Source organism: Egretta garzetta, unplaced genomic scaffold (assembly GCF_000687185.1).
Source record: "Egretta garzetta isolate BGI_Z169 unplaced genomic scaffold, ASM68718v1 scaffold447, whole genome shotgun sequence".
In the NCBI taxonomy this organism is placed as follows: Eukaryota; Metazoa; Chordata; class Aves; order Pelecaniformes; family Ardeidae; genus Egretta; species Egretta garzetta.
Window position 1 is genome coordinate 417,231 of NW_009260397.1, and position 13,959 is coordinate 431,189.

At 36.8% G+C, this 13,959-nt stretch overlaps 1 protein-coding gene across 4 annotated transcripts in view; it reads left to right on the forward strand.

Moving 5' to 3' along the window:
* The window catches only part of SPECC1L (sperm antigen with calponin homology and coiled-coil domains 1 like), a 74,461-nt gene extending 61,200 nt beyond the window's left edge, over window positions 1-13,261 (forward strand). For all 4 annotated transcript variants that reach the window (XM_035898535.1, XM_035898534.1, XM_009643088.2 and 1 more), the window contains 3 exons: window positions 2,480-2,596; window positions 3,502-3,561; window positions 5,686-13,261. In XM_035898535.1, the coding sequence (XP_035754428.1) occupies window positions 2,480-2,596; window positions 3,502-3,561; window positions 5,686-5,775 (267 nt within the window). In that variant the 3' untranslated portion in view covers window positions 5,776-13,261. The remainder of the gene's footprint in view (window positions 1-2,479; window positions 2,597-3,501; window positions 3,562-5,685) is intronic.
* Window positions 13,262-13,959: the final 698 nt, after the last annotated feature.

Consider the following 13,959-nt stretch of genomic DNA (forward strand, 5'->3'; position numbering starts at 1 on the left):
CCTGAGACTTAAAAATGTGCTAATGCTCTTCAGTACCTTTAACTAGTATGATTATTATTTTTCTTAATAGTTTGGCTCAATGCATGCTTGTATGTCTGAGCAGATCTGTGTTTAGCCTAACTGTGGCAATGCCAATGTAATCTTTCTCCTCACCACATCATTTGGCTGTCCTGAGGAAGGAGGGAGACGATTTCAGCCCAGGGGAGAAAATCAGGACTGAGTTTTTCTCCCTCGGTAGATTGTGTAGCAAAGGAAACATGGTCATTTGTATTTGATTTTTATAACTAGCTTGCCCACAGGCAAGAAAAAGCCCCTCTCCCTACCTTTGTCCTTCTTAATGATACAGATGTGACCCAAGGCATTACTCATTACAGCGTAGGGGGAAAGAACTTTTCAGAAAGTAACTTTGTAAACAGACACAGGTAGGAATTTATTGGTTTTAACAATATGATATATTTTTCCTTTTTTTCATAGAATCATTTAGGTTGGAAGAGACCCAACCTCCTGTCAGGCAGCTGTAGAGAGTGATAAGGTCTCCCCTCAGCCTCCTTTTCTCCAGACTAAACAACCCCAGTTCCCTCAGCTTCCCCTCACAGGGCTTGTGCTCCAGGCCCCTCCCCAGCTTCGTTGCCCTTCTCTGGACATGCTCCAGCCTCTCAATGTCCTTCTTGGAGTGAGGGACCCAAAACTGAAGCCACTATTGGAGGGGTGGCCTCACCAGTGCCGAGTACAGGGGACGATCACTTCCCTGGTCACGCTATTTTTGATACAGAAAGCCTTGTACTGTGTATTGCATTTCTTTTCCTAATTTAAGTAACACTGAAAAAGTTTTAACCGAGCATTAATTTAAATCCAATTTCCTGTCTCTCTTGAGGAGAAAGGAGGAAGAGCTTAATTTTTTTTTTTCTTTTGCTTTTAAATTTTCCCACCCCTGTGGCTTGAGGAAGCTGTGTGAAGAACGCGTTCCCACAGACTGGGGGTCTCCAACAATGACATTTCCGTTTGCAAGCAGGCAGCAGGACCGCAGGCGAGGCTCAGACCACTGCCTTGGGCATTGTGAGCCCGAGCACGTACGCTTACGTCACCAGAGTCTGAACCTGCATTTGGTGGACTTTGTATAAAAAGTGCTAAAGCTGAGCAGGAAATGGAATTTCCCTCACATTCTTCTAGAAATTGCCTTTAGTTTTGGTTTTTTCCTCTCTTGGAGGGGATTGCAGTTGTTTTCCATTTGTAATCCAAATCATTGGTTTGACAAGAAATACAACTGCCTTCGTTCCCAGCCTGTGTGGCACAGTAACACTGATTCCGGGTGGATTTTTCTGCGTTAGGAATGACAGGTTCTAGTGTCTTGTCAAAGACAGGTGATGACTATTAAAATTGCTGCCAGGTGAAAGGTTTACTTGTGTGATTGTGTTTCTGCAATTCTGTGATTGGAGGTTATAGTTCCTGCTACATTAAAATTTTAAAAACTAAGTAGGGGAGCTCGTTGGCTTCTGCTTAAGACCAGTTAAGTGTGTTAGATATTAAAGCATATTTATATTTCTCCATGAAGGTCTAAAAGATAAACTGTGAGTAGTTGTTACTGGTTGTTTCTTAATTAAAGGTTAAACTGACTGCTATCCACTTAGCCTATTTACCATTCTTTACTGTATACTTGGCTGCTGGAAGTCAATTTAAAAGGTCACTGAGGGATCTTGTTCATAACTCTCTTGGACTGGGCTGACTCTTTTTACAATAACGCATACAGTCTCAGGAGATGCATTTACCAGTGCCACTGACTTTCCTACTGGAACTAAAAGATCAAGAGTACAATTTCAGTTCCAATCCCAAAGATAATGATTCCCTGCTGCTGTCAGTGTTAAATCTGTTGGAACGTCTTTATTTCCAACTGAAACTTAATTTTTGTTTGTGATATTGTTCACATAAGTTTCTGTACAGAAATGGTTTGTTTAGAAGAGAAAATACTTGTCCTCATCAGTAGAAATTTTGTCTGGATATTAATGCAGTAGAAACAGAAATGTAAAATTTTACATTAACAGAGATACTGCCACATGGTCTGCTTCAGGGATTTTGGACGTACAGTTCTAACTTGATTGCTTTTCTATTTTGGTGTGTACAGTTGTACCAAATCTATACTCTTACCTTCTCTAGCACAATATTTCACAGTTTTTAACACACACATTTTGCACTTGGGGGGGGCCTTAATATTACTTTGATTTAATATACAAGATAACTGACTTTTTTATCACTAAATTTGTTTTGCTGTTCTCTGTAGTAGTGGATTTTGGTTTCGTACCACAGAACTTTAGTATTAGGCTGTTCACTTTCTCTGCTGATTTCTTCAAAGGTATTTAAAAAAAAACAAACAAACAAAAAAAAACCAAAACACAAAAAAACCCCATAAGTATTGGTGGATTGGTAGAACTAATACTTGTTAGATTATGATTTTAATATTATTTATATTTTTTTCTCCTTCAAGAATATCGACATAACAAACTTCAGCAGTAGCTGGAACGATGGCTTGGCTTTCTGTGCAGTCCTCCATACCTACCTCCCAGCCCATATTCCCTATCAAGAGCTAAATAGCCAGGACAAGGTACAACATTAAAAATCCCATTCCTGAGACTGCAAGACTGTATAATGAGTATGGGTTAATAAAGAAGAATGAACAAATTTGCATTCTAAAAACCCCAACATTACTAGGAGTCATAATTGAAACACTTCAAACTACCTTGCTGCTATTCTTAACCTTTTAATATTATGAGATCATTGGGTTAAATGGAACTTTGGAACAGATGTAAGAAAAAAAAAAAAAACAAACAGAAGGTCATAAATTTAAGTCTGAGGCATTTTATTTAACAGAAGCAGTTGGGAAGTGTTTTCAGTTTGCATTTTGGAAGCAAGGAGTGTTTAAGCTTAAAGATTTAAAATCCATCAACTTTGTATCTTGACATATTTTGTTCATCTCAATATCACAAGGATGTTGTTTCATCCTATTTTCTCATAAGTGATTGTGATGCTCTTCTCAAGTGAGATGTAACAAATAAAGGTTAACTAAAAGATGTCAAGACTGCAGAGTAGTCTGTATTCTAGTGTACTAAAGTTAATACGTACTAGTGTGTTACCTGGAGGTGTATTATCAATGATAATTCCTAATAAGATATCAGAATATTTCAATAGCACGTGAAGACTTTTGCTTTATTTTTGCTTTTAAAGAATAAATAACTTATTCTTTAGCTTTTTATAACTCAGTCATTCTTCACTGACAATGTTTTTTCAGCATTATCTTCTGAATGAGGTATTCATAAAAATTTTCCATAGATTTTTGGATTATATTGGGACATGTTCATTCCTATGGCTCTTTTTAAATTACTGTGGTCAAATTATAGACTCCATTTGAAACAAAAGTAGCAGCATTACTATGAACATTCTTAACACTGCTTTATTATGTTTGAAGTAGTACTTCCTTGGATTCTAACACTGATTTTATATCTCATGCAGAGAAGAAATTTCACTTTGGCTTTTCAGGCAGCTGAAAGCGTTGGTATCAAATCTACTCTGGTAAGTTTTAAATGCATGCTGAATGAATTATGTCCCATTTATAAAAATCAAATTATTGTTTTGTACTTTTGAAAGATTTTGATGCTTTATACTTAAAAATAGCAGCAGATGAGCTCAGCTAGAGGTTATTGTCCCTGTATCATACTTGACTGAAAAACATAAAAGAGATTCCCTACCTCAATGGCTTTGTTTAATAAACCCACTGTCATCAACAGCTTGAACTTACATGTTTTTTGCATTAAATAGTAACTGAGATACAGACCTGTACTCCAGCAGCTGCAGCAAAGGCAACAGCATGATAGCCTATAGCAGACAAACTCTTAAGCTATAAAAGATTCACCAAAACTCATCTCTCAATATCATAAGAAGGCAATGGATTTATTTGAGGGTAATTTGAGAAATAGTTATGTGATACAACCTTCAAGAATTCATTAATTCTCTTCTGTCCCTGACCTACTTTCAAATTATTTGGGTTTTTTGGAATTCTGGAGGTACAAATCAAGCTACATAATTTTGCTCAGTGTAATATGAGAGTCGAGATTTTAACTCAAGTTTAGAATTTTGATTTGTCATCACTGTAAATAATTGAAAGGTTTTTTCCAGTCATTGTTTATAATAAGCTTTCTTATACAAATTTTAGCTTAATAGAAGTAGTTTTCAGTAGTATAGTATTTACTAGAAAAGGAAGATTTCTGAAGGTATGGAATTGGGAGCATCCCAAGCCCTTGTGAGTAATCACAAAAATTCAGCTAAAATTGCCAGTATCAGAAATTATACTTAAGTGATACTTTTGTAACCTAAATTCTAACAAAGCTGCCAGAGTTAGCAACTAATAATACAACAAAGTCAGACATTTTTAAAAATAACACTTTCTTGATCCTTATCAGAGCCTTTACCCCCCCCAGTATTGTATTTGCTGACAATAGAAGTGCAACTGTTGGGCTTCAGTATTTAGTCAGTGATTTGAAACGTGGAAGTTTCATTCCAAGTGCTGATGTAAGACCGAGACTGTGGAAAATAACTGCAGTAATTCTTACATAATTCAGCTTTAGTCTAAATGGTTGCTGTCTGTCCTTCCTTTTTGTAATGTACTTAATTACAGATATTCTAAAAAGAATTAAATCTTCTAAATGCAAATTGTATCCAACTTAAGGATTGAGTATCTGTTTACGTACCTACATACACAGTGTGTATGATGAGTACGTTCGTGGATTTTTTTTCTTTGTCCATATTGCATGGGTGGAGGGTGAAAGGTGTGAAGACTACTGTAAATAGTAATGGTAATGTAAGGGGAAGTTATTTGTTCTCTGAATGAGAAAGTGCTCAGCTACTTTCATGTGGAGAATTTAAAAAAAATTACTTTCTCTTTTTTGAGTTCTGGAGGTTCATGGACCCAAAGCTCACAAAATAGACCTTCACAGTAAACAAAAATTATTAGAAACTACATCACTGTTTTCCTTTGTGTATGTGCTGAAAAGGGTAGATCAGGCTTTGTTTACCCTGCTTATTCACTGACAATCTGGTATACTGTTACTAAGAAATACGTGTGAACTGGCCTATCAGCAAGACAATGATTGCTTTGTCTCTTGAATATACCCAAACTGGTACTAAAGTAAACTTCCCTCTTCCTTGCCTCTTTGCTCAGAAATGCGTATAAAGTAATCTGAAGTCTACTGTAAAATGAGATTCAATTATTTATTGATGCTTGACTATTACCCAGATATTAATTTTGAACTTTAGTTTCAATTAATATCTGGGCCTTGATTCTGTGACTCACAGTTCCAAGGCAGATTGCATTGACTTGCAAGGCTGGTGTAGAGGTATGTGAACACTGAAGTCTTGACTATTCTACCGATTGTAGTAAGTGGGGGATAACTCAAGTGTACATGGCTTTAGACATTTCGATCTTAAATCAACAAAATAATTATCTACAGATATCCCATTAATAACTGTTTACATTTTGTTAGTAATACAAAGATGTATGGAAGAAAACAGCTTTCTTTGTCAATACTTTAAATTATGGAAACTTTACAGATTTACCATTCCTAGAAATTTGTAAAAATGCTGCCACATTACTCACAAGGTTATCATTCCTGATTTTGACCGATCTGTTTTCTGTGACAGGACATCAATGAAATGGTGCGAACTGAGCGTCCAGACTGGCAGAATGTCATGCTGTATGTTACAGCAATTTACAAATACTTTGAAACCTGAAACCCTAATAATTCAACAGGTCCATGGGATAGAACAAACATCAGCTACGAGATGGAAATCTTACTGAAATGCTAATCCCCATTTCACTGAAAACTGGCAACATTTGAGTCCCCTCAAACTTCAGTGACACTACCCTGGATTGCCTCAGATTGCTTCAGCTACTAAGCCTGGAAACAACTGCTTAAAAGCACGAACTTGTTGCTGCAGTGCTTGGAATAACCCAAGTTATTAAGCTATTCAGATTAATTATGTAGCCTAAAGAGCCTGGACTACTCATGTGTTGCCTTTCCAGCCAGACTTCCTGAAGCTTTCTCTTCTAGGAGAGTGACATGAATGGATCCTCTAGCATATAGGAGGCTGAATGTACAGCTAAAGCTTTGAGAAGGAAAAGGATAACATGGCATCGTATTAACTGAACTTTCTGTAGCATCCTGATACCACAGAATCTGAATATTCTACCCACAGCATACGACACCCCGATACAGTAGAGTTCTTAATGGTAATTTAGTTACTGCCTTTACAGCTATTTTCCCTCCTTAAAAATATGCACAATATTCTAGGAACACAAGCTTTTATTCCATAACAACAAATTAAGTGGAAAAGTGCTCTCAATACCTCAAAATTTGGCACAGAAGAACTCTTCATTCTAAAGCTTCATTATAAGCCTACCTCCGTCACAGTGATGTGGCTTCCAACTTTATCTTACAGATTGTAAAGACTAGCACGTACAGCTCCTGGTTTTCAGGAGTACGCTGTACTTCAAGGAATCTGTCCAAACTCCCTGTGCTTCCATTATAACAGAAATTAATCAATAGTCAACCTTTGTACAATTTGTTCTTTCCCCTCTTCCTCCTTTGCCTGTATAGCACGCACAGCTACCCCAGGCTTTACTCTACAGCAATACGAGCGTACATCATGGATTTCTGTGGTAGAATTTTGGAACTGGGATAGCGTTGCCTCTGCAGAGAAGATATTTTCAATAAGATGTAATAATGAAATAGCTTGTCTCAAAATCCAGCTTTGCCATGTTTTCTGTGTGGTTTTCATTGATCTTGCACATCCTCATCTGACTGACAGAAGGTGAGCCGTTCTCTGACAAGAACTATAGAGGAACTGATGTAATGCGTATACACCCAGTAGTCTTGAATATTGCGTGGAAATGACGCGCTGTCACAAGGAAGGAATTGAGAAACTTGAGTCTGCTCAACTTCTGGTTTCCTAAAATGTACCTGAATTCATGTAACAGCTCTTGGGCAAAAGAGTTCAAGTAAGTGCCTTAGCGATCATTGAATTGATACATCCTGGCACTTCAGGGCCTCGTGCAGAATGTTAATGGCTCAGAACGATTTCATATATCCATTTGTCATAAGCTGTTTGTTGTAATCTTGTTTGTCAAATCGAGGGAAGACTTCACTCGTATCATTGCTTCTGCCTCTTCTTTTTCTGAATACTTATCAGCAGTTAAGCCACAGTTGAACATCTTTCATTAATATTAAGCAGAAGCCTACTTTAGAATTGAGTTCTGTAACAACTGCTATTTATAAGCACATGCTCTTTCAACTCAGTAACCCTGTTATAAAGAAAATGAATCTGCCATTCTTATGGTGCTCTTATGACTGTTACGGACAGTTTGAATGTCATAGATGTTAACCCAGTGAATGCAGCTGTGCTGGCATCTGTGAAACTTCATCATGGTATAAAAGCACAGATTTAACTCAAAATTGTTGCCAAATCTGAAAACCTGTCATCTGAAGAATGTAGCCCATGTGAAGAGTAATAATTCAGCATGTCTCTAGCAGCTAGCATTATGTAAAAATACACACTTACACTGATCCGTGCCTGTGAGAATTGCAAAAATTTGCAAAATAATTACTTAATCTATGATGAGGGCCTTTGGAAAAGTTTTCAGAGCAGCAGTGTCTCATACATTCGTACAGTTCTTTAGAACCCTAAAAGTAGCTAGATACCCTCACATTGTTAATCGGTGCATTTGAAGAGCCAACGTAATCTAAAGACTATCGTTGCAAGACAGGCTTCAGTTGACAAATCTTCACAAACAGATTTTAGTATGAGTCTGAAATATAATTTCCTCTCCCATATATTGCTTAGAAAATTTTTGTTTACTTCATTTCTTCAAATAAGTTTCAGTAAGAATAGTCCTATTAGAAATACACGTTATTGCTGACTCACATTCCATCTCTTACTACTAAATTCCAGGTTTTGCCAATTTCTGTTTAAAAAAAAAATCTTCTATTCATCCTCTGAACAGAAATCGTTAGCTATGATTGTCTAATTCATTGCCTTAGATTTTAAGAAAATATTTTTCTAATTAAAAGGATAGCATTTCTTGGTCTAAATCCACTCATGACCTGTTTTGTTCAGGTAATTTGAGCTTTAGGCTGATTTTTTTCTGTCCAATGGTCAACTTCATTTACCTGAAATGTTATATGAGTCCTTAACTGACATAATGCCAATAGTATAACCATTTGTAAAAGGGGAAATCACATTTTCCAGATCCTTTCTGTTAAAAAGATGAAGTTCCAGTCTTCAGAGAGAGAGAAAAGTTATTAGTAATTATAAAAATGATCTTGTTTTGAACTTCAGAGCTCTGTAAACTTCTTAGTGCGATCTGTCTGATAAACCTCTGCTGAATTCATATCTGTAAAGGAATATTGGGCTCCAGGAAGAGGTGTTTTATAATTAGCCTTTACATATAAGATGCTGCACAGCTGTCCAAGTGGAAGTAATGAAGCAATGGAATATCTAAACCAATGCCCTGCTGCAGTCTACAACATATTTCTGAAGGTTCAAACAGCATTAAATTTTTCAAGAGGAAAAATACCTTCTGGACATGGATGATAATGTTCTGTTTGGTTCCTACTCACAGTTAATCCTGAAACAGCCTGGGGTTTTGTACCGATGAAGTGCAAGTTTATGCTGACTTACTTTCCTTTCTTTTTAATCCAGCAAATATTTCTGAATGTACTAAAAAAGGACAAATATTTTATCATCCATTTACATTATTGCATTTTAATATGTGCCTTGCAAATACCTGTGCTGTGGTATATATATATGGGTTACTCATTGCCAGTCATAGGGGTTGGGTGGACAACAGCTGTATCATCTTCTGGATCCTGTTTACTGAAACACTTCCATAAATTAGAGACACCGGTTTAGAGCCAGATGTGTATTTGGTTTGGCTAGTTGTTATCCTTATGCAAGATCATCAGCGATGAACTGAATGAACAGTTGTGGGGTTTTCTTTACCAAAAAAGAAGGGATGGGAGGAAAAGTTTAATTTTGGTTATTCAGGAAAATTCTGAAAGAGAAATTTTGATACGGAGTATCTAACCATAACAGAACTGAGGTGACTTCAGAGTGGATTACACTTCACTTGGTTTTCAGTTGGTTTTGTCTGAGCCAGTTTGATTTGGTTGTGTTGTATATTTAAATAGAAACACGAATTTAGTAACTCTGGTATGAATCTCAGTGGGTCTCACAAAGATCTCTTGTTCTCGTGCCTCTGAAAGAATGTGAGTGAAATTTTCCTTTTTAAATTTGTGTTTGTGGATAGGTTATCCAGAATATAGTATTTAATTGCAGCATATTCTGATGTAAAGGTAAATTTTTGTCTCTTTTGCATAAAATGTATTCCTTGAGTTATATGTAGCATTTCTGATAATATTTTGTTTCCAGTTTTATAAAATGTTTCCACTGTTTCTGTTTTTCCTATAAAGTCCATCATCGTGCTTTAGGGGCCCCTTAATTTGCCAGAGCTAAATGAACTCAGCTTTGATGTATTGGTGTAAACTCATACTAAGATCACTGGCAGCAGTCATACTCTGGTTTTACATGCATAAGGGGAAATAAATTTGTCCGTTGCTCTAATGATGCAGTACAGTGGTTTAAACTGCTGAGGATCTGCCTTAAGAATTTTGTAGCTGTGACAAAAAAATTCTCGTTGGCATCTTACTTCTGTTAATGATCTCAAAGTTAAGTTCTTATCTATTTTTTCAGTTCCCTGATTCAGCACTTCAGGCATTTGGATTCTGTTGCATCTTTTGCGTTACAAAAAAAAAAATTACTTTTACTTAGTTCTGTCTCCTTCTGTACAGTTTTGGCCCGGAGTACAAATTTTATTACAGCTTACTTTTGAACACAATTATTTGGGAAGTTGGAGATATGGAGAAATTCTGGGTGCTTTTCTTATTTTCTGTGTCCTGCTTATCATTGTTTTGGGAACGCTGTCTGTTTTTCAGGTGATATGTGACAATACCTTCCAAAGCTGCCTCCTCTGGATGGCTGGCGTGAAGCTATGCATTGGCTAAAGTTAAGCCATTAAAACTGTGTTCATGTGACGCGTGGTGACTTTACTTCTTACTTGGCTCTTGCAACTAATACAGTCACAGCTTAACTGCAGGCTGCATCGAGCAGGAGCTATCAAGGGGCAGAATTCTTCTGGGAAAGAATCCAGTTGTACACCTTTACACTATTTTTTGCCTATTGTGAATAACACTCTTGCTGAGGTGGCCTAAGAAAGAGGATTTTAAAATAGTACTGTTCATGTACAGACTGATTTAACTATATAGTTTGTTTGTGGTCCTTCCTTTGACTTGGTAAATATTTATTTCTGTTTTATTTTTATGTTCTGCCAAGCTCTATTTCTGCAGTTCCTTTCTTTAAGCTAGCATTAGTGTATGAATACTCAGTAATACTAACCAGTTTGAGAAATGATTTGGTGAAAAGTGGTATTAAAGTGTAGTTGTCGTCCACGAGTTCCAGACGTGCCACTGTGCTTTCCCAGGTTAGTGTGTGTTGATTGGCAAAACATGTTAGAGCTGCTTAACTCTCCCACGACTCCCTTATCTCCCATAACAGCCTACATCACTCCAGGGTGTCCATCAGGTGTTCTTGTCCCCCAATTATCAACTCCTTAAATGAGTTAAGGGTTCGCGGACATCCCTTAATATATTTAATTGTCCCTATTTAGAAAGGTATCTCTAATAGTGTTTCTGCTTTCACAGGAGAGTAGCTGGATGGCTTTTAAATTACTGTCTCCCTTGCTGAGCATTCCCAGTCCTTCATTCATCGAAGTTTTTTCTGTTGTATTCCCTATGATTTCAGTATCAGTGTTGCAGTATGCTTTGTAAATGTCAAAGCCAAGATGTTAAGCATCTGGAATATCTAGCAAGTATGCTTTTGATAATTAATGCTAAATAACTTAAAAGATCAAGGTTTGTACAGTTCTGATTTCTGTTAGAGCGTTGATACGAGTGTCTCTTTTCCTTACGTATTTGCGCTTGCCAGGTTTTGGGGTGCAACACCCTTGAACTCAGTTTGACAAGGCCACTATCCTAGCCTCCATAAATTAATTCCTTCTGTGATAATAGGATTATTTCCTCACACTGAAACTTCAGTAAAACCTAAGAATACCAGATGACTTCCTTCCAACTGACATCTATTACTTGGAATATTCCTTACCCTTAGGCCACTGTCTGCTACAGAGTTGCACATAAAGTTCCCATCAGTTCCAGCAGGACTTGTGGATGCAAAACGGTAGGGTAAACTTCTGGCAGAATATTATGGCAGCCTGATGCAATTAAGCTGGTCTCATTTTAATCCCCTATTTTCAGGGGGTTTCAGTTTAGCCAAAATCACTTACTTAGAGCTGACATGTGGCACGTTTGTTCTCCACTGGGAAGTATGCTTCTGTTTAATAATATTTTTATGAGATTGTATTTATGGAAACTGAAAGAAAAATGTCATGAAGCTAGTTTTGTTGCACTTTTCTAAGGCTTTTGTATTTTGCATAGAGTTCTAGGATATGAACAAGTTGTTTGGGGAAGTCAAGGCATAAAACTTACTGTGCCCCAACATAGTAACATACTGTGTGCATTTTCATTCTAGTGATATATGTATTACTTTAATGGCATGTAACTCGTGTATTTATATGGTAGTTAGGAAGCCCAGCGGACATTTCCTGCTGCAGAGGAGCCATTGGCAGTCCTGGTTCCACGGTTCATGAACTGACCTGTTTTGACAGTAGACTGCATTTGCAATAACGGAATAGTCAATTTGTATTTCTGAACTCTTATTTCAACAAATGGAGAGAAAGATGCTCTCTTTTTTTTTCTTTTTTTTTTTTCTTTTGTCCCATTGTTGAAATTTCTCTGGGGGCTTTTACTGGTTTCCAATTATTGCGTACATTCAATTACACAACTAAATGTAACATCCTCAAGTAATTAATCCTTGTAACTTACAACATTTCAGTTTGTTAGAAACTTGGTTTTGCGTATATTGTAAGGTCAATTTTACTATTTCTAAGTAGCACTTTTATACGTTATCTGAAGGGGTTTTTTGAACAGAAGTGGTTTTTTCTGTATGTTATCTAATGGAAAGAAAGTATAACACTACTAAACAAAGCATAGACTAGTTAGTCTTCAGACTGTAAGTTTACTTTAGGTCAGTAATGATCAAGAGTTGTTCAATGTGTATGAAATAAATCAGTGATCCCGTTTCATATTGGACAACTCTCCAGATCAAAGTCAGAAGGGCATTAATTGGTACCCTCCAACTCTTGGATGAGGGTACTGTCAGTTCAGGTGTGAGGCAGAATTGACAGAACAGCGTGATGAATTTTGGACTTCATGCAAGAACAGAATTTTATTGATGTCTCAGTCTAACTTCACAGCACTGTATTGGATAAGGACTAACCTTGTTTGTGATGACACTGCAGCCAGTACTAATATCTCCTAAATAGCTAATTTAAAGCTTATTTTCCATGGCCTTTAAAGATGACGTAAGAAACACTGATTCTTAAAAGCTCTTCTCATCCATCTAGCTTTTCTGATTTGTATTGGTTTTATACTCCCTTGAAACACAACTGTTTGTTAGACTGACCTAATAGGGCATGTATGGTTTAGTAATTCTTCTTGTAGACAACAAGCACTTTTCTCTTTTCCAGAACCCTTTCAAATGGGTTACAGGCACACATTGACATATATAGACATTTTACATTTATAGAGAGGCTTTACAGAAATGTACGTATACATACACACATATGTACATGTGTGTATACATATATGTACAAGTGCAAGTTCTTAATAAAAAAACGTTTCAGGAAGTGCTTGAGTCTTGAATACTTAGAGTGGTGTATTAGCGTATACATTTAAAAGGTAAGGAAGAAAAAAATATTTTGTTTGTTTCTGGTTAGAGCTGAGAAATACAGGTTTGAGGAAAATTTGGAAGTATGTTCAAATTGTATTTCACCCTGTTTCTGGTTTGAAAGGCACAAGCTGTTAATCATTGGAACTTAAAATGTCAGCAAGCGTATTTTAAGCTAAATCTTTTGGAGGACCAATATGCTTTTAGTTTGCAAGGACCATTAAAGATCTGGGCATTTACTTTCTCCATAATGTATTCTGTACGAGTATGTAGTATGTATGCCTTCAATTTGCCGATGTTGCCATGTTTTCTTCTTAATTATTCATGAAATAAAGACTGCAAATAGCAAAACGTGTGTTTATGTCTTCTTGAGTGAAGCCGCTATAAAAGGGAGTATTTTAGCAGTATTTGTGGCACCACGGTGTTACAGGAAGTGGTTTGTGTAGGTTTATACGCTCTGGATGGGAAGTGCATGCGAATGATTTGCATGTACATAACCTCATGATTTTTTGGAAGTCATGTCTCTCTTGGAATACCAGCATACTTTATCTACCCCCAAAGGGTTTGAAATGATAAGATGGTGAATACCCTAGATAAATACGTACCTCTTAAGGCAATCTGCTTAGCCTGTATTATCCTAGGCTTGAATATGAGTAACAGAGAAGAGAACTGTAGAGAATACAGTTCAGTGTAGGCAACTTTTGTAATACATTGCAAGATTACAATGATTTATATACTTAACCCTACACAAGTAAGACAATGTATGCGTGTGTGCTAGCTCACTCCCTGTCTCTCTAAAGGAATTGGGCTGGGGAGGGATTGGGGACTTAATCTCTCTAACAGTTCAGAGTATTTAAAGCAGATCCCTAAAAATAAAATTTCCAGGTGAAAGACTAGAACACCTTAAATCTGACTTGGCCTCAATTATCCTGGATGGTAACTGGTTTCAAGTGCTGTTTTAGAGCTTTAATTTCAAGTGCTCTGGAATAAATTGGATCCAGAGGCTTGGACTGAGCTCCT